The sequence below is a fragment of the Manacus candei genome, unplaced genomic scaffold (assembly GCF_025592945.1).
Source record: "Manacus candei isolate 608988 ecotype Guabito, Panama unplaced genomic scaffold, ASM2559294v1 h1tg000050l, whole genome shotgun sequence".
Classification (NCBI taxonomy): Eukaryota; Metazoa; Chordata; class Aves; order Passeriformes; family Pipridae; genus Manacus; species Manacus candei.
Window position 1 is genome coordinate 37,340,433 of NW_026138098.1, and position 17,945 is coordinate 37,358,377.

At 44.4% G+C, this 17,945-nt stretch overlaps 1 protein-coding gene across 2 annotated transcripts in view; it reads right to left on the bottom strand.

The window, feature by feature from the left end:
* Positions 1–83: 83 nt before the first annotated feature.
* Positions 84–17,945, bottom strand: part of MCU (mitochondrial calcium uniporter) — an 84,424-nt gene continuing 66,562 nt past the window's right edge. For both annotated transcript variants that reach the window (XM_051799727.1, XM_051799728.1), the window contains exons 2-8: positions 12,938–13,007; positions 8,749–8,919; positions 8,168–8,272; positions 5,483–5,643; positions 4,795–4,998; positions 3,171–3,287; positions 84–2,077 (exon numbers count right to left, since the gene is read on the bottom strand). In XM_051799727.1, coding sequence (XP_051655687.1) covers positions 2,000–2,077; positions 3,171–3,287; positions 4,795–4,998; positions 5,483–5,643; positions 8,168–8,272; positions 8,749–8,919; positions 12,938–13,007 — 906 coding nt within the window. In that variant the 3' untranslated portion in view covers positions 84–1,999. The remainder of the gene's footprint in view (positions 2,078–3,170; positions 3,288–4,794; positions 4,999–5,482; positions 5,644–8,167; positions 8,273–8,748; positions 8,920–12,937; positions 13,008–17,945) is intronic.

Sequence of the window (17,945 nt, forward strand, 5' to 3'; positions counted from 1 at the left end):
ATGGAGGAAACTCAGCAGAGAGCTGCCACACAGGCAATATTCTCTTCTCAGCTGGGGAAAATAACATTATTCAAGAGTACCCGTTCAAAAATTGAATAGTTATTTATTGTTCCAGAAGTACATTGCTCTTTTATACATATTTCATAAATGATACAGGATTTTACACAGGTTCGGTTTTTTTGTTTTTTGTTTTGTTTTTTTTTTAAAGAAGGACTTTTCTCCATGCTCCCTCCCTCATCCCAAACACACACCAAGGATTCAGCTACAGGATTGTGTTCATTTTTTTTCCCCTTTAAAACTCATCACACAAACAGGATAAAACAGATAAAAAATAATCACACGATGTAATTAAATGGAAAGACAGAAGGAAAGGGGAAGGGAAAAGAAAAACAAAACTAGAAACATGCACCCATTCGGTCCAACATGCCATTGAGTGAGAAGAGGCAGCAATCCCAGTTGTGTTTCCACATCTGCAAGGCACCTGGAGTCTAATTAATACTGAATTATTTTCTTTCCTATTTTTCCTTTTTGTTTTTAGAACTTAGTTCTCCAGAAAAAACAGAAGCTTCTTTCCACGACACAGTGAGGAGTAGTAGTGAAACATGAAAAAAAGCAGCCAGCCTTTCTGTATATAAAGCTTAGTGTCCTTCTCCTACCTTCATCCTGTCTCCAGAGCATTTATCAGCAGGATGCTGAACCAGACTTGACCTGCTTTGAATGAAGAGATGTTTTATCTGCTTAGAAACCAGCCAGCCTTGGCTAGGAGAGAGGGCAATGGGTTGACCTTCCTTCCTCTATTTCTTTTTAGCTAAAAACAAGAGATGTCATTAGCCACTCCTAAGAAATTCTGACCTGTGGACATAAAGTTCATTTAAAGCTACTTAATCAGGGGAAAGTGCTAGAAAAATCAAAGTTCTGTGTCTTGCACCGTAAGAAGCCCCAGGCTCTCAAAAAGCCTCTGGGCAAGGAAAATGCTTTGACCATATATGAAACCTTTTATCCCATTGCACAAGCAGTCAAATATCCAGTTTCATTACTCCATGTTCCAAAACTGTGCATTTAAAAGCAGGACTCATGATTCTGCCACAGTTTTGTAATCCTTTAAGCCTTCATAATTTCATAGTCCAGGTGGCTATCAGATTTGGGGCAGGAAGAGGGGAATCCCCCTCCCTTAAGACTGAATATAAAAAACTCTCATGCAATGCTGCCGTGGATTTCTAGGAGGAGCTCAAGGGCATCAGGATGCAAAGTTTATATAGTTATTATGGAATAATCCAAAATATCAATTATCAAATGTCCAGAAGAAAACTCATTCCTTCTCTCACTCGGCTACAACCAATCTGTGCTACAAATAAGCAAAGGAGAAGTCAGTGGAGCACAGGGGGTGGGCTGGGAAGGGGAAGCTCACGGTTTTCCAGTAGAAAGCAGTCTTGTAGTAACTTTTATAAAAGAGACCAGGTCTGAGCAGAAGTGTGCGTGTTAATGGCGGTGGAGGGCAAGGTCTGATCACCAGCCAGAGCTCCAGGTGGCTTGGATTCTTTGTTCTTTTTTTTTTTTCTCCTTTTGTTGTTTTTGGGTTGGTTTTTTTTTTGAGAGAGAGAAAGAGAGACTGGAATCAGGTAAAGGAAAATTTAAAAAGCTAAGCAGGCTGCTGGTGTCTTATCAAGAGGCAGACCCTGCAAAGCTGGAAGAAGACACCCCTACACCCCAGCATTACATTCTTTCCATGAACCCCCCCAATCCTGTATTTGTACACAATTGCCACTCAGACAGTTTGTAAAATATGACTATTTGCCAAGCCCTTTTCAGAACTAACATTCCACAACGTCCCATCTTCAGATTTAAGAGATTTCCCCCCCTTTATAGTCCTTTGTCTTGATTAAAGGTAAAAACCCTCCACCCCCCACACCACCTCCCAGCTTCCACCTGCAATGCTTTAATTAAAAAAGGCAAGAGCTATGAACAGGTTTTTGGCCGGGGTTCAGAGCTTCTTTGCTGATCAGTCCTTTTCAGAAATTTGCTGGATGGGCAGATGAACCTGCAGTGGGTCCCGAAGCCTCTTAAGGTCCAATTCTGCCTGAAAGTAGAAGACACGTTATGAAGCAAAAGTTCCCAACACACCTTCCCCCTCATTATCATTTCCCTTCAGAGAATTGAAAGCTTCTCCTTATTTCCTTGGTTTTCCTGTCCAGAAGGAAAGCGCTTAAAGAGTAAAACAAAGTCACAAGCTCTTATCTGGGAAAACCATTCTCAGCTGTCCTTCTCTGAACTTGCATGCAGCCACTTCAAGGAATATGGGAGGGAAGATTTGATCCCCATAAACTCAGTGGAATATTTAAAAAAAACCCAAAACAACAAATCAACACCCCAACTAGATTACTGGGGATGGTTGATTACAGAAGAGAAGGAAAATACCCAAGAGTATCTGTATTCAACATTCCTTATGCAGTTCCTTCTCCAAGGCAGGGGGAGAACTCATCTTGCCCTGCATGTCCTACACTGTCATTTCCAGAGCCTGGGAATAAAGGGATGATACAGAGCAGTGAAAAAGAATGTGGTAGCTCTGCTTTCTCTGCTCATGCCACCCTTCTGCAGAAAGGCTCAGAGAAACATGAGGGAAGGTCTCTACCTGAGTCCTTTGCTGAGCAGATCCCACAATGTGGACAGTCTGCCAAAAAGTGTCTGTCTCCAGAATCTGAGAAATCTGCCCCCCATTGCCTCTAACAATACAGCTACATTTTCTGAACATGATTTTTCCAGCACTGCAACCCAGTGCACTGAAGTGCTATGTCAGGAAGACATGAACTGAATGGATTCAAGTCTTCATTCCTCACTAAATCCATCTGGTGTGTAGGAGCTGAGAAGAAAAGAAATCTTGAATTAGGTTCCTCTGAGGTATGAAGTGTCTGAAGCAACTCAAGACTTGCCAGCAGTTTCTAAAGGGCCCTTACAGATGGATATAGACAAGTGTTTCAGGTTGATTTACGCATCCAGCAGTTCTATTCCTGGGAATATCAAAGCTACCTCAGTGGTTGTGCTGGGGCTGTGACAAGAAAATGGGGTAAGAACTTAAAATACATTCATTCTTGTTTGAAGTGTGTCTATTAATAGTAACTAAGAGCTAGCAAGCACTAATTTCTTGGTCTTTTTTCCAGAAAAGTTCTTGTTACCTGAGCAATTGCATCCTTGAGTTGATTGTATTTCTCTAGATCAAATCGCGTCTTTTTGGCTCCTTTATGGAAAAATAGTAAGTACTGTCTGTCTCTGGCATCTGGATACACATATTCCTAAAGAGAAAAATAGGAGAGAAGATATGAATAAAGCCACGCTGGGATGTAACCCAGGATACCACCAGCACAGGGTGGCTCAGGTGTGTTTGGAGAGGATGAGTAGTTTCCAACAGCAAAGGCACAGGACAGACAGCCTGGTCTGAGCTCACACAGGGTGGGGGTGACCCCTGCCAGCAGCTCAGCCCCCACACACTCACTCACTCCCCTGCAGTGGATGGGGGAAGAGGATCCAAAGGGGGGAAAAAAACAATAAAAACTTAAGTGTCAAGATAAAGACAGTTTAATAACTGAAGAAAAAAAACCTATAAGAGTGATGCAAAAGTAATCACTTGCCACTTCCTGCCAGCAGATCAATGCCCAGCCAGGCTCTGAGCAACAGTTGCTATGCAGAAACTCCCCCCACCATTTATAACAAAACATGGTGTTATAGGGCATGGAATACCAGTCTGGTCAGTTTAGGGCAGCTGTCCCAGATGTGTCCCCTCACAGCTCCTCACCCACCTCCAGCCTATTCCCAGAGGTGGGGAATGGGGGCTTGGGAGAGGGTAGATCAAGGAGGAATAAAAACCAGAGAAGGCCTTGGTGCTGTACAAGCACTGCTCAGCAACAGCAAAATCACTGGTGGGTTATCAAGGCTGTCTTGGTCACAAATCCCAAACACAGCCCCATCCCAGCAGCTCTGAAGAACATTAACTGCACCCCAGCCAGACCCAGCACAGTCAGGCATTTGTTACACTCCAGCAGTGAGGGACCGTCACCTTCCTCCTGCCCCGAATGTGCGAGTCCCTCCATGCAGAGAGAACAAAAACTAACACACTTCAGGGTTCTAACACCAACAGGTTGTGGTGTTAAATACTGCCCCTGAACTGATGCAGCTAAGAGACCCCAGGACACCACCTGGAACACCCACAGCATCTGTTCTGATGGCCTTGTGACTGTAGAGATTCTTTGAGTCGTCCCTCCCTCGTTATTTAGGTGGGATTAGGAAGTGACGAGACAAACCATGTACTAGAAAATCCACACAGAGTCTGTCACAATTACAAGGATCCAGAGAGGGATTCTCCATCTGGATGGGAGGCCAGATCCATGAAAGGCCTAAACAAAAGCATTTCCAACAAGATGCCTGAACCTTGGTCTCTTGAAAAGGGCCAACACGGCATGTCAGAGGGGTGGGCTTCCTTGAAACTCAAGAGGTACCTCATGCACCCATATCTGTCTGTTCTGACCATATCTGTCAGCAGATGAACCTGTATAGCTACAGCAGTCAGTCACCAAACACACAAAAGCATTTTTGGTAAGACAACCAGAAAAGCAAGCAACAATCAGCAGCAGAACACCCCACGACCACACTCCACCAAAACTTAAACAAGCGGCATCTTGGTTCCGACAGGAGAAGGAAGGGGCAAAGCAGCTTCTAACAGGCACAGTTCTGCTATTTTGCTAGGGAGGAGAGCCCAGAGAAAGCCTTCTACTGCAGGGTCAACGCCAGCACAACAAGTCCTACCTGGCGGGTCATTACGAAATAAGCATACATTGCCATGGCACTACCATAGGTGATGAAATAGGTGACTGGCTCCATAATGTCCCAAGAATATTCCCACCAGGTGAGGCGGGCCAGAATCCCAAACTGAGTGGCCATGTAGGCCAGGCCTCCCCACAACACCAAGGTTGTCCTCTTCTCTGCTTTCCTGCTCAGCTCCATCCTTACCTGCAGGAGACAAACACGCACCTTGTAATCTCAAAAATAGTTGTGTTAATATTGTTAAGAGATAATGTAAAAACCAGTACTTTATATTAATAGTAACTTTAAGTGGTTTGAAACATGAGTTGAGTCTACATCATGCAAACAAACCTAAACTTCTTTTCCATCAGTATGTGGCCATCATCCATATTTACTCTGAGTATGCTCTGAATGCCTCACAAAGGTGTTTATTTCTTTAAGTCCAGAAATGTTCTGTTGCATTAGCCCCAGTCTTTATTTACTAACAAGTTCATTTCCAATTACTTAAAGCAAAGAAACAAAATGTTTCCACAGGAACCAGAAAACAGACATGGTTTGGTAAACACTTAGTGCGCCTTCTGCTTCAGTGATCTTTAAACTATCTGAAGCATGGCAGGGACCTAATTAAAACCTTGAAATAAATCAAGGCTGCATTTAGGGAATGAGTAAAACACACTGAGGAACTCCTCACTTTTTCTAGTGGTGCTAGTTGCTCCTTCAGCTCCTCTAGTCTCCCTATCAGCTCCTTCTCTTTGTTCAGCTGGTGCTCCTCGATGCTCAGGGCTGTGTACAACTGCTGAACCAACGTCTTCACATCGTTCAGCGTCGTTGCATTTTCGTGGCTTAAGAGCTCTAGGGGAAAACAGACACTGCTTGACACACATGTACCCACAGGACTTCTCACACACCCTCGAGAAACTGCTCTTAGTTTGCACAGAACTGTCTGTTCAACAATGAAGTCTTTGGAAGAGCTCCACCACTCTCAGACAATGTGATTCCTTTAAAAGAAAACCAGGCTTTATTCTTGGATACTCCTAAAAACTTCATAAGGACAAGGAAAAGAAACACATCCTATTAAGCACGTCAGATATCAACAGCTGCTTCTGATCCATATTTATAGACAGCACAAATGAACAACTAAACTAGTTATGATCCATCACAGCAGCTGTCAAGACAGTCAGAATTCAGACCACAGACTGTTGGCAGCCCCAGTTATTGATGATGGCAATTGAACACTGAGGGTTAGTGACCCCATAAATGTCTCATGATCATTACTCTGAGTATCAATGTCAAGAACTGTTTCCCAGTATTCTGTGGGCAGTGAATTCTCCCTTCCTAGTGTTTAGAAACAGTGGCAGGGCCATGACCCAACAACACCTTTACCCTTGCATTTCAACACAAAAAGGATTTTAAAGTATACAAGCTTGTAAAGGAGTTGTGACTAGTGGTACTGTGTTACACACTCCACATGCAAAAAATAAGTTTCAAATTAAAGGAAAAGGATCTTGACATTAGCCAAATAAAGAAATACATTTTTTTAACAAATAGTTTTGTAGCATCCTTGGGTTTGTATCTGAGGTTATTGTCTCAAAATATGATTTTACCAACTCAAAAAGACATGGGCAGCTTAAGCTTTAAGATCAGCAGCTCTTCAGGGAAAGAAATGACTCAGGCACACAAAGCACATTTATATCCCCCTTCAGTTAAGGGGTTCCTGTTCCCCTGTGAAGGAAAACCCATGTTCCTACTGGAGTGACCATCAAAAAGTATTTAAGATGACAGTGCTGTGGCACTTCTGTTCTAAAACACACAAGGTGATCCTGTGAAAATGAAAAAGCAATAGCTGAAAAGTTTAACAGAACTAATCTCAACTATGTGCCTATTTGAGGGCACATTCATTTTAGAACAAACTAACTATGGAAATCTCCTTGGCAAGTGTATCCTAGGCAATGATTTCCTGTAGCCTTGGTGATCCCAGAGCTCACCTATCAGTGCAAAATGGGTGTATCCTACAAGGGGTGACAGAGCAGAGCAACTCCTTTGTGTGTGTGATATCCAGTGATTCAGATGTCTGGTCTCAATGCAGAGTTTTCTGTTAAGGTGCTTTTAATGAGACGGGAAAAATCCATCTCTAGTGGAGGTCAGTCTACCCCACATCTAGAGGAGAAACAGCATCTCACCCCATGCTGCACTCCCAATTCCAGGCTCCCAAATATTAGGGACAAAGTTTCCCTGAGTCAGAAATTTCTTTTTTCCCTTGGCAATTTTATGTCACGAACAATAAAATGCTAAAGTACATTTTTACTATTTTCCTTTCCAAAAAGGCCCTTGGAAGCCAACTACATCTACAGAGGAGGAGGAGGGTACATATCAGCAGGTCTGCCCAGGTGTCATCCACCCAGAGTGGTCTCAGCCCCAAAAGATGTGGTCAGCCTCCTGATTTCTGATAGATCAACCTGCTTTAATATGTTGCCTTCTTCAGGCTGGTCAAGATGATTAAATGGTCACCGATTTTGCCTTAGGAATGATTCTGTTCATTATCTACTGCTTGAAAAGTGGAAGGCCCAAACATTAGCATTTCTTACAACAATAACAGAATGAAAATCCCCCACAGCTGTGAGACAAGCAGAGTAGCATTTCCAAAACTGCCCCTTTTGCTGCAGTCCCTCAGAGGTGCAAGACCCGGGTGCTCAGAGAAAGAGTAGAGGGCAGATGAAAACACCAAGTTCCTGTCTCCACCTGTAATGCTGGAGTGTCTCAAAAGCTTCTTGCAAGTTTTCACATCTTGAAAATTACACACATCCAAAGCATGTTATTGAAATGGATTTTCCCATTGATTCAAAACAGGTCGGTTTCCCTTCCTATTTGATTCTTGTTAACACAGCTTTGTGAGAGCATGGTCTCATTTATTTGACTGTTTCAAGGTTTATTTGCAATATTCAAAGTATCACACTCAAATGGAAGCAATGTTAACCGTCAGGGGAAACAACAATTTATTCTTCCAAACCAGACAACCTAAGTCTCAATCTAATTCCCATTTTGTATTGTATTCCTTCAGAATTAATTAAAATACTTTTCAGTAATTAAAAAAAATAAATTGAAAATTTTAGAAACTAAAAGGAATTGCATTTCTTTGTTTATCCCTCCTGGGGGGGGCAGGGGCATTGGCTTTGAGCAGAATGAATATCTGCTTTTCATCACTGATTATTCAGATATCACTAAATTAGGCACCAAAGGCAGGATCAGAAACTGCAACATTTCCCTTCAGAAATACCACTTCATGTTCCTGAATAAGTTAATAAAGCATGTTGCAATGAAGCAGGGAACTGAACACTGAAATTTATTCCTGATGTTTGCCAGAACCAGGCTGCTTTACCTCTCTTTGGTGGTCTAACATGGTATGTGACATCGTTAATGATCAGCTTGAAGTCATCCAGCAGAAGCAGGTCTATGCCTGTGGAGGAGGCCACACGTGTGCCATCTGTAAGGACAACACAGAGCACTCGTTACACAGGAGGAGTAAAGGACTCAAACACCATCCCAAACCCAGCTGCTGGGCTTCTATCCTTTCCCACGGACAATAGTTTTCATCAGGACACAGGAGATGTGAAACATGACTCAGTTTTCAGAGCTAAGACAAGATCCTGCTTCTCTTGTACCACCTTTTACACCCAATTCCTTGCAGATCCATTAGAACCTCTAAGTAGGTTGCACAGTTTGCACCTTTCCTACTAAACAGGAGGAAAGTCACCAAGAAACACCTCTGTTAGGGCTGATTTCCTTGGCACACTGGACTACACAGGGATAGCTAACAATATTCTTACTCTAGGAAGGGCATTTCTACCTTCTGCTTTTTCACTGAAGTCAAAGAACTTGCCCCCCAGCAAACTTTTACTTCAAAAGCAGCGAGCTGGCTGCAAATAGCAAGTAAATCAATGAGTTTGTAAACAGCAGTACCTGCTGAGTAGATTGCAACCCGATCAATGCCTCGGTCTTCTGCCTGCAGCTGTTGTAAGAACACCCCCACGGAGTCCGAGATGGGTTTCAGGGTGAACTGGCAGCGCTCACGTCGGGACGGAAGACTCACGGAGATCACAGGCAACCCGTTCTGGTAAACCACTGTCACTTCTAAAACATGACAAAAACACAAGGTGGTCATTAAAAATTAACACATCATCTCATAGTAGTTCTCTAGTTGCCCCGTGGAGAAAGAGGCAAACACAGTCATAAGTTGAATGTAAAGCAGACTAAACTTCTGGTTTTATCAGGATGTGTGTCCATCAAAGAAAAACTGAGGGATATCTGAGGTTTTCCCTCCCATTAACTTGGCAGAAAAGTTACTTACTCTAAACTCAGTCACCTTTATACTAAAGGCAACATGATATGTAAAAGTCAAAACATGGCAGCACAGTATGTTTAGTTTTTGAGAATGAAAACATTTTGGACTATGGAAGACAAAACACCACAGTTTATCGGGATTTATAGCCCAGGAGACAAAGGCAGACTGTGTACATTAGCAAACATCAACTTTAAATGTTTTTATTCTTGTTTAGTTCTGGTTCCCTCCTCTTTGTCCTGAGGCAACAAATATCTAAGAGAGCAGTCAGGAGCACGAGGTTGTAGGAAGCAGCACTCTGAGTTCAGGCTTCAAGGTCATTTCATCTAAAATTCATGGGATCAATACTCTTTGTACTTCTCGAGGCAGGCATTACTATTTAGGTGTAGACAGAATGAGATTTTCCCATTTCTTTAGTTCTGTCAGGAGCATTTTTCCAAAGCATTCTCAAGGGTTTCAGTGCACCTTTCTAAAATCCATAGTAGTGACCTGTAAGAACTGTAAGCTGGTTATTATTTCACTGTCAGAAAGACAACCCCGCTCCGTGTGCTTCAGGACATCCAGGCACAGAGAAGTTAAAAACGTTTCCAAAGCCCTCTACTCAATCACAGCCAGTCAAAGCTGTCCTCAAGGGTAGTAGTTGCTAAGATATAGCAGAGCACCTAAAAATGATTTGATTTTTATATGTATCTTCATGTAAAAACCTCCGGTCTGTTTTGTTGCTCAGAGCGTTTCCACGTCTCAAGGATGGTGCAGTCACACCCACCCACTCTGCATCTGCCTCAGTATTCCCACCTGGTGTAGCTTTGGTCAGCTACTTAAACTTATGGATTGACGTGCTAAGTCAACTTAAGCAGTTAACATCAGAACTAGTCAGTCAAAGAAGTCAGCATGAGAAGAAAGAGAGGCAAATAATGTTATTTTAACTACCAAAGGGAACTACTAGGACAAGTCTTGGAGACACCTTTCCGAAAAGGGAGGCTCGTGGTTGTTGAGAAAGGACGCACCAAGTGCACCTGAACAAAGCCAGAAGAGTTCTCTTGGGCTTCTGAGCTGACTGTGATCCAGCCTCATGAACCAAAACAAGCATGAAAAGGGTTTTTCCCTCTTCCAGGGGATTGCCACCCCGAATTCCTTAAGGACTAGGTGGAAGTGACTAAGTATGGACACCTAAAGCATCCTAAGAGGCCCCAGAATTTGCAAACCTATTAATGTCTCTTCTCAAGGCTCGGACACCTGCCAGGATTTTAGTAGCTTTAGTGTTTCGAAGCTTAGAGCTCAGAGACAACAGACAGATCTTTCCCGGGAAGAAATAAAGTAAACTGCCAATTTCTTTGGACAGTCAGACAGAATTTCAAGCTCCTTATCAGCAGCTGTTATGACACCAGCTATCAGATTTTTCTGGTTTTTCACTCAAGTATTTGAACAAGAGACTGGTAAGAAATAGATTAGCATTAGCTACACTTGTGATAGCAGGCTCAGAAGGAGCAATCCACATGTTTAGAAGCTTAAAATAGCCACTTAAGTATAGAATTCATTGGTTCTGTGAGCAGCATATGCAACAAAGTTGTGCTTACATAACCACGGAACACAGGCTTGATTTAAAGCACCGCCTGGGTCACAGGGGCAGTGAGGCAGTTTGCTGCAGAGCAGAAGAGATAACAATGTTTGCATGGACGCTTTTCTGTGTATCCCCGTTGCTACCACACCACAACCACAGCTCCAGCACTGCCAGCTCTGGAGGAAGTGCCTGCCAGCACCAGCCCTGCTGCTGCATTTTAAGAGTCACCAGCACCAGTAGCACACACAAAGCCTTTCTTGAGGATTTCCAGCTTAGGTGGAGTATTAAAGACCAAATTATTTCCCTTCAAAAGACAGGGTTCACTAAGGCTGAAAATACAGCTGCTTTATGCTTTCCTTGTAGCAGTAATTCTCTAGCTTAATTCACTGGTGGGGAAAGTCCACAATTCCAGTTTGATCCTCTCAGCACCTCCCACACAAGCAACGCTGGTCAGATTTTTACTGCATTGGAGAGGGAAGAGCTCAGAGGCAAAGAAAGAAAAGAAAGAAATCCAAAGGACGTGTCAATAACACAAACCAAGCAGACAGCAGCAGCCAGTGCCAGGAGAAGTTCTAACCAGCCCCTGTGAGAGGGCTGCCTCGCTCTGCTCTGCTCCCACACCCCAGGCATCACCTGCAGCTACTTCACAAGTTACTAAGTGGACAAAGCATTTGGCATCTCGCTAATTACAGAGCTACCATTTGGGCCCGTCTTCACTGTTAAGCCAACATTTAAATACATGGGACAAGTAAAAGAAAGTAATTGTATACAAGTGTGCATTTACAGACACCTACAACCTGGCCAGGAACCTGCTAATTAAGACCACGGAGAATTTTAAAAGCTTTACACTCTGTATTAAGTGTGAGGTTGCTTTGAGGTACAAGTTTCATTCAAGCACCACAAAGTTTTGATTCAATCACATGTGAACCAGCAACAGGTCATGGGTTTGGGTTTTTTTTAAAGACTTTTGGTTTTGCATAAGCAAAAGTATACAAAGAACAGGATTAAGCAATACATGAGGTCAAAACAATGCACAGTAAAGTTATTGGAAGAAACAACAAAAGGAATATTCAAGAAGAGGTAAAATCATACCAGGCACACTGACATCATCCTCCCAACCTTACATGTCCTCTGCACTTCCACCTGTTCAATCCCTCAGGTTTTTATTGGAGCTCTCCACAGCAGTCATGTTCTCTTTGTGTTTGCCCACATCACTGTCCTGGTAGAGGAAGTGACTGTGTTGGAACCCTTAATTTATTAGCTTTCAGGCCTTATTAACAGGCCTTACTGGGGAGAGGATGCACTCCCTGCTCGTGTCAGTCAGCACAAGTGCTCCAGTCTCCGTGCACAGCATGCCCACGTTAAGCAGGCAGCAAGCTCAGAGCTGCTCCTTTCCTCTGTGCGTTCTGGCACACGGAGATTTTTAAAGGTCCACCAGTGCATCCTTTTGCTCTGACAACCTTGCCAAAAAAGCTTAATGTTTGAGCTGTCCCAGAATTTAAATAAAGGAACAATAATGCCTTGGCTTCACAACTTATTCACTGCAGCAAATGATGCTTTCCACTGCTTCAGCACACAGCTGGTATGAACTGCACTTTTCTTACATAAATGAAGTCAAGAGGGCAGGCAGGGTCAGACTGAGTCGGGTTGGAAGGGAACACAGTGGTCATCTGGTCCCACCTCCCTGCTCCAGCAGGGTCATCCCAGAGCACATGGCACAGGATTGTGCCCAGACAGTTCTGGAATATCTCCAGTGAGGGAGAGACTCCACACCCTCTCTGGCCAATCTGTTCAGTGCTCGGTTACTGCACAGTGAAGAAGTTTCTCCCCATGTCCAGGTGGAACTTCCTGGGCATCAGTTTGTGCCCATTGCCCCTTGTCCCATTGCTCAGCACCACGGAGCAGAGCCTAACCCATGGTCAGACCCCCTCCCTTCAGGAAGGACATTTACCCTGGAGGGTGAGCATCACACAGAGCCCACAGCTACATCAGGGACAAGCCTGGCAAAGAGATCCAGACAGTTGCATGCAATTCCATCTTCCTTTATAAAGCCTGTCCAGTTTTGTACGGACAGTTAGTAGAAAAGTTGACCATTGCCTTAATCCTTCTTGACGCTGCTCTCTCTGTCGCTTCCTTAGCTCCAGACTGGATTGCTGCCAAAAAAGCCTCAACCAGAAAAGGGGGCAGGGAAGGCAACCGAAGTTCGTGAAGCCCAGGCGAGCCCGGAGTGGCTGCACGCGTGTACTCACCGTCAGAGGGCACTACGGTACTGCAATACACCACCCGCACGCTCTGCCAAGGAGACAGCCGCTGATGCACCTGGAAAACGCGAGCACAGCAAAAAGGACAAATGTTCAGAGTCTGGCAGGATCGCACCCCAGTGCCACCTCCTGTCCCCCTCCCGCCAGCCCCTTCCCCAGTGCCGGGCGCTTCCTCCCATCCACAGGGGTGGCCACGAACCAGGAGCACTGTCAGGAACAGCCTCTTCTTTTCCCATCTGTCACCCCACAGGGTTTCCCCCCTCAGCCAAGTTCACCTCCACACACCTCACTGAAAGTGAGAGTCTGTAACAGAGCAGCTGTGGTTTGTTTTCCTTAACGTAGCGTGTATTTTTAAAGCCGCGTGGTTAATCAGTTTTAAGAAATCAATCTGGTTTACTACGCAGACATAAAAGGCAGAAATCACACAAAAGGTTAACAAAAGAAGTTTTAGCGTAACTGAGGGGATGTTCACAGAGTTGTGGATTAAGAGGTTTGTTCTCTTTGGTTGTTTTCCATGCCAACGTGACTTTTTCCTTGTCCTTACACAGGGAAGCCAAACTCTGAGACACAAGTAGTAAACACGCCTGTTCACAGAACAAATTGTTCCAAGATAAAAAGCAATAATTGTAATATTGAGCTATAAAAAACCCCCACAACAGCCCAATAAAGGGAGTGCACGAATGGTTTATATGCTCTGCAATCCTGGCAAGGGACTCATCTGCCCATGAAAATCTGGAATCAGACTGATTTAAAGTCTATCTCTTAGAATAAATTATACTAGTTATACACTGATCCTCCCCAACAGCAAAATGTTAACTCTGGCACAAAAGAGCCCTGTTTTAAAACAAAATAAGGCACAAAAGCAGCCCTCACCTGTCTATGGTGGGATGTATTTCAGTGGCTAGCCTCAGGTTTCTCAACAGCTGCACTCCAATTTGGGCATTCCTACGGTCTGGGATGTTTTTTCTTTGCTGATTGCTAAAGCAAAGCTGCCAAACCGACTTTCCTATAACGGTATCTCACGGAGAGGGTTTGTTTAAGTAAACTTCTATTGAAAGTTTGCAAACAAACCCCACTCTGTTGATAATTTCTCTGCCAAATAGTCCAGACCTCTATATTTTGCGAGGTTGCCTTCAATAGTCTAATTAAAATAAGATTTAACTGCTACTTTGCTTGCCCTCTGAAGCCTGCTATGCAAATCAAGGATAGTTTCACAACTAATCTTTCTTGAACGCAGGCCCTTTGGCCCTGATGGTCGCTGCATTGTCAGCTTCAGAAATTCACTCTGTGCTTATTTACACTTCATTTCTTTCAGTTTTGACAATGAAAATCAGTCAAGTCATTTTCAATTTTCCTCGACTGCATTTTCAGCTTCCCATGGCTGAGAACCATGAAGTAGCTCACAGGAAAAGAGAACTGGGCATTAAACAGCTCTAACTCAAGTAGGAAGTTGCATGTTTTGGCAAAAGTAATATTTCAAAACCCCCCTGAATGTTGCGAACCAAAAAGCAAACTTGTCTTTTTAACATTTGAAAAATAGCAACTGGACTGATAGACACCCGTGTGCTGCTGCTGAGCAACCAGGACCAGGACCTGAAAAAAACCAGGTTTAAAACTCAAAACTACCTGAGAGAAAACACAGCTACAGTCTCACATGGTGGACAAATCAAGCTCCACATCACTATTCTATTATGAAAAATGTCAGAAGCTTCAATGATCAGAAGCTGCACCACGCGCAAGACAAGACTCAGAAACAATTTTTACCTAAGGAGAATTTTAATCCTTCTAAAAATAGTATCAGATACAATAATAAGTGGGCAGAATTCACACAAACCCTCCTGTCAGAGAGCACCACCCCAAAGACTGTTTATGTCCCTGTTTTATCCGATCCCATGGCACGGCTGCCACTGATATGTGCTTTTCAGTGCTTCACTCTTCCCTTCTGCACAGAATTAACTGCCCATTTTTTGAAACACTGCACAGCAAGAGCCTGCCTTTCTACCAGAGTTGCACGGCAGCCCAAAAAGCCAGTAGCAGTTTGCAGAAAAATCCTAAACCCCACTAAACCCATTGCAAAATAACCATCTAACTGGAAGATGTTATCAGGCAGCACCTACAAAGACTGTACCTTAAGGCTGTGAGTGCCTGACTCTGCTCCAGAAGCCTCCTGTCCTCATTCAACACGGGCAAGAACACAGGAAAAGGCAAAACAGGTTGAAAACACAGGGCTTGTTAAGTGACTCATCAAAAAGCTGAGGTGTCCCTGGATTTAACCTCTTGAGGTGTCCCTGGATTTAACCACTTGGACAATTCTTGCATCCCAACATGGGCTGAACCCCTCTGTTTCACTAATCCCCCCAGGACTGTGCTGCCAGGATGTTTTACAGGAGAGATGCTGTTAAACTACATGTATCTGTCACTCCTGCAGCCCTGGACTGTGCAGTGTGATATGTGCTGCTGGTAGAATTTCTTATCTACAAAAACATTCTCCACTGGTCAGAAAAAGGAAAAAAAAAAGGAACAAATGAACTCAAACTCAGCAGAGACAGAAATGTCATGATCTGCCAGCCAAGGTTAGCAAGAGCTTAAATAATCATCCATCATTTTAATTCCTGAAGGGAGACTGCTGTTTGAAAACTGAGATGGAGAGATATGTCTGAACCCTTTACCTCATGTCTGCAGTTCAACAGCTTCATGCAGAAATACAGCAGAAAGCTGAGGCTGGGGACTGGAATGGGGCAGAGAGAGGAACTTGTTTCAAGCTTTACTGACCAGATCTCACCATCAGGGAGTCGACAGCTCACCTTTCCCTCGGCAGTGAAGTGTGGAATTACTACATCCAGGCTTCAGTTCAGACAGACTTGTCCACCACTTCCAAAATAAGTAATACTTGGAGTGTGAAAAGCAGCAAAGCCAGACCACCGAAATGAGAAGCTCTCAGTACCAGAATAACTTTCTGGGTCTCAAGAGAACACATTCAGGAATTCACTTTCCACATCCATGGGATCTTTCATTTCTGTTATCTGCAGTAAGATGCACGTTAAGATGCTCAGGGTTATGCAGCAGCTTTGCTCCCAGAATGATTAAGGGAGCAAGAGGGAAAAAAAAAAATCCCAGTCCCTTATCCAAAACTAAAGCTTCCTCCAGCCTTGTCCAAGCCTATACTGGACAACCCAAAGGTAAAAATAACGACATCTCTATAGGTCCTAATGTAGCTTTCTGAATACTACCATGGGTGACAAAGTTAATCAAAGCCCCACTGGAAAAATCAGCCCTTTAGCTGCCAGTGAGTTCTCCTTGATAGGAAAAGAGGGAGCAATGTGGCAGAGCTCCTGTTCTCCATTTATGCAATTATCAATGATGGAATGGTAACAACTTTGGGAGATCAAGTCTCCAAACCCTAATTAAGATCAGAAAAGAGGCTGTCCAGAAAAAAAAACACCCCAAGCATAAAAAAGGTGACTATCAATCTAGAACCAAGTAAAAGATGTTGCTAACTCATTAGCTGGAGCACCAGTGCAGCAAAAGCTGCAGAGTTTTTGTGAAAAACAAAGCACTCTCTGTGTAAAAATTTCTCACTACCAGTGAAACCTTTAAGGGACACGTTTGCAAGTGCCAGCAGCAAAATCTATCTTACAAATTAAGAAAAGGCCCTCCTTTAAGTGAGGCTGCCTGAAGTCTGACACGAAGCAGCTCACCTTTTCCAACAAGCAACAGCTATTTTCCTCTATCCTGACTTTCACAGCATGAAACACTGAATGTCTTTCCTGGCTCTAGAAGTGGTTGTTATCCTAAAACCTCCCAGCTGGAATCTCAGTGATGAGAACTGCCGCAAGGTTTCCCGAGCAGCCACAGTAACCAAATTGCCCACCTCAAAGAAGAGCTCCATTTATCCATCTTGCCCTCATTTCAGGGCTCCAACTACTTTTGCTCCTGAACTCTGTTACATTTCAGTCTCTCCAAAACAATACTTTGATCCTAAGTCACTGAGTCTCTTTTTGTCCTCCCATTTTCCTTCCCCTTCACACCAGCTATCAGCAAAGCAAAGGAGATACAGAGCAAAAACCATGCCCTGACCAGAAACCTGCTGTCCAAGGGCTGGGATGTGTGACTTATCACCACAGCCAGTATTTTTGCACCAGCACGTAAGCTCTGACTGGATTGAAGTACATTTAACTGTGGTGGATTGACTGGGGCCAGCTGCCCAGCCAGCTGTTCCCTCACTCCTCGGGAGCAGGATGAAAGGATAAAGGCAGGGAGATCATTCACCAGCCCTTGCTGGCATAACAGACTGGACTAAAGGAAAGCTGATTTACGGCCAATTAAAGTAAATAACAACAAGAAACAGACTGAAATTAACACAAATTCCCGTCCTATCCCAACGCTTTATCCAGGATCCAACTCTGTCCAGAGACCCTTCAGCCCCACACATCCCACACAGCCCTCACAGAAACCCCTCAGCCCTGGGCACCCCACACAGCCCTCACAGAGACCCCTCAGCCTCTGACACCCCACACAATCCCCACAGAGACCCCTCAGCCCCAGACCCCCCCACAGCCCTCACAGAGACCCATCAGCCCCTGATACCCCACACAGCCCTCACAGAGACCCCTCAGCCCCAGACACCCCACACAGCCCTCAGAGACCCCTCAACCCCAGACATCCCACACAGTCCCCACAGAGACCCCTCAGCCCCAGACACCCCACATAGTCCCCAACACCCCACATGGCCATCACAGAGACCCCTGAGGCCCTCACACCCCCACAGCCCTCACAGAGACCCCTCAGCCCCAGACACCCCAAATGGCCATCACAGAGACCCCTCAGCCCCTCACACCCCGCACAGCCCTCACAGAGACCCCTCAGCCTCTGACACCCCACACAGCCCTCACAGAGACCCCTCAGCTCCAGACACCCCACACAGTCCCCAACACCCCACATGGCCATCACAGAGACCCCTGAGCCCCTCACACCCCACACAGCCCTCACAGAGACC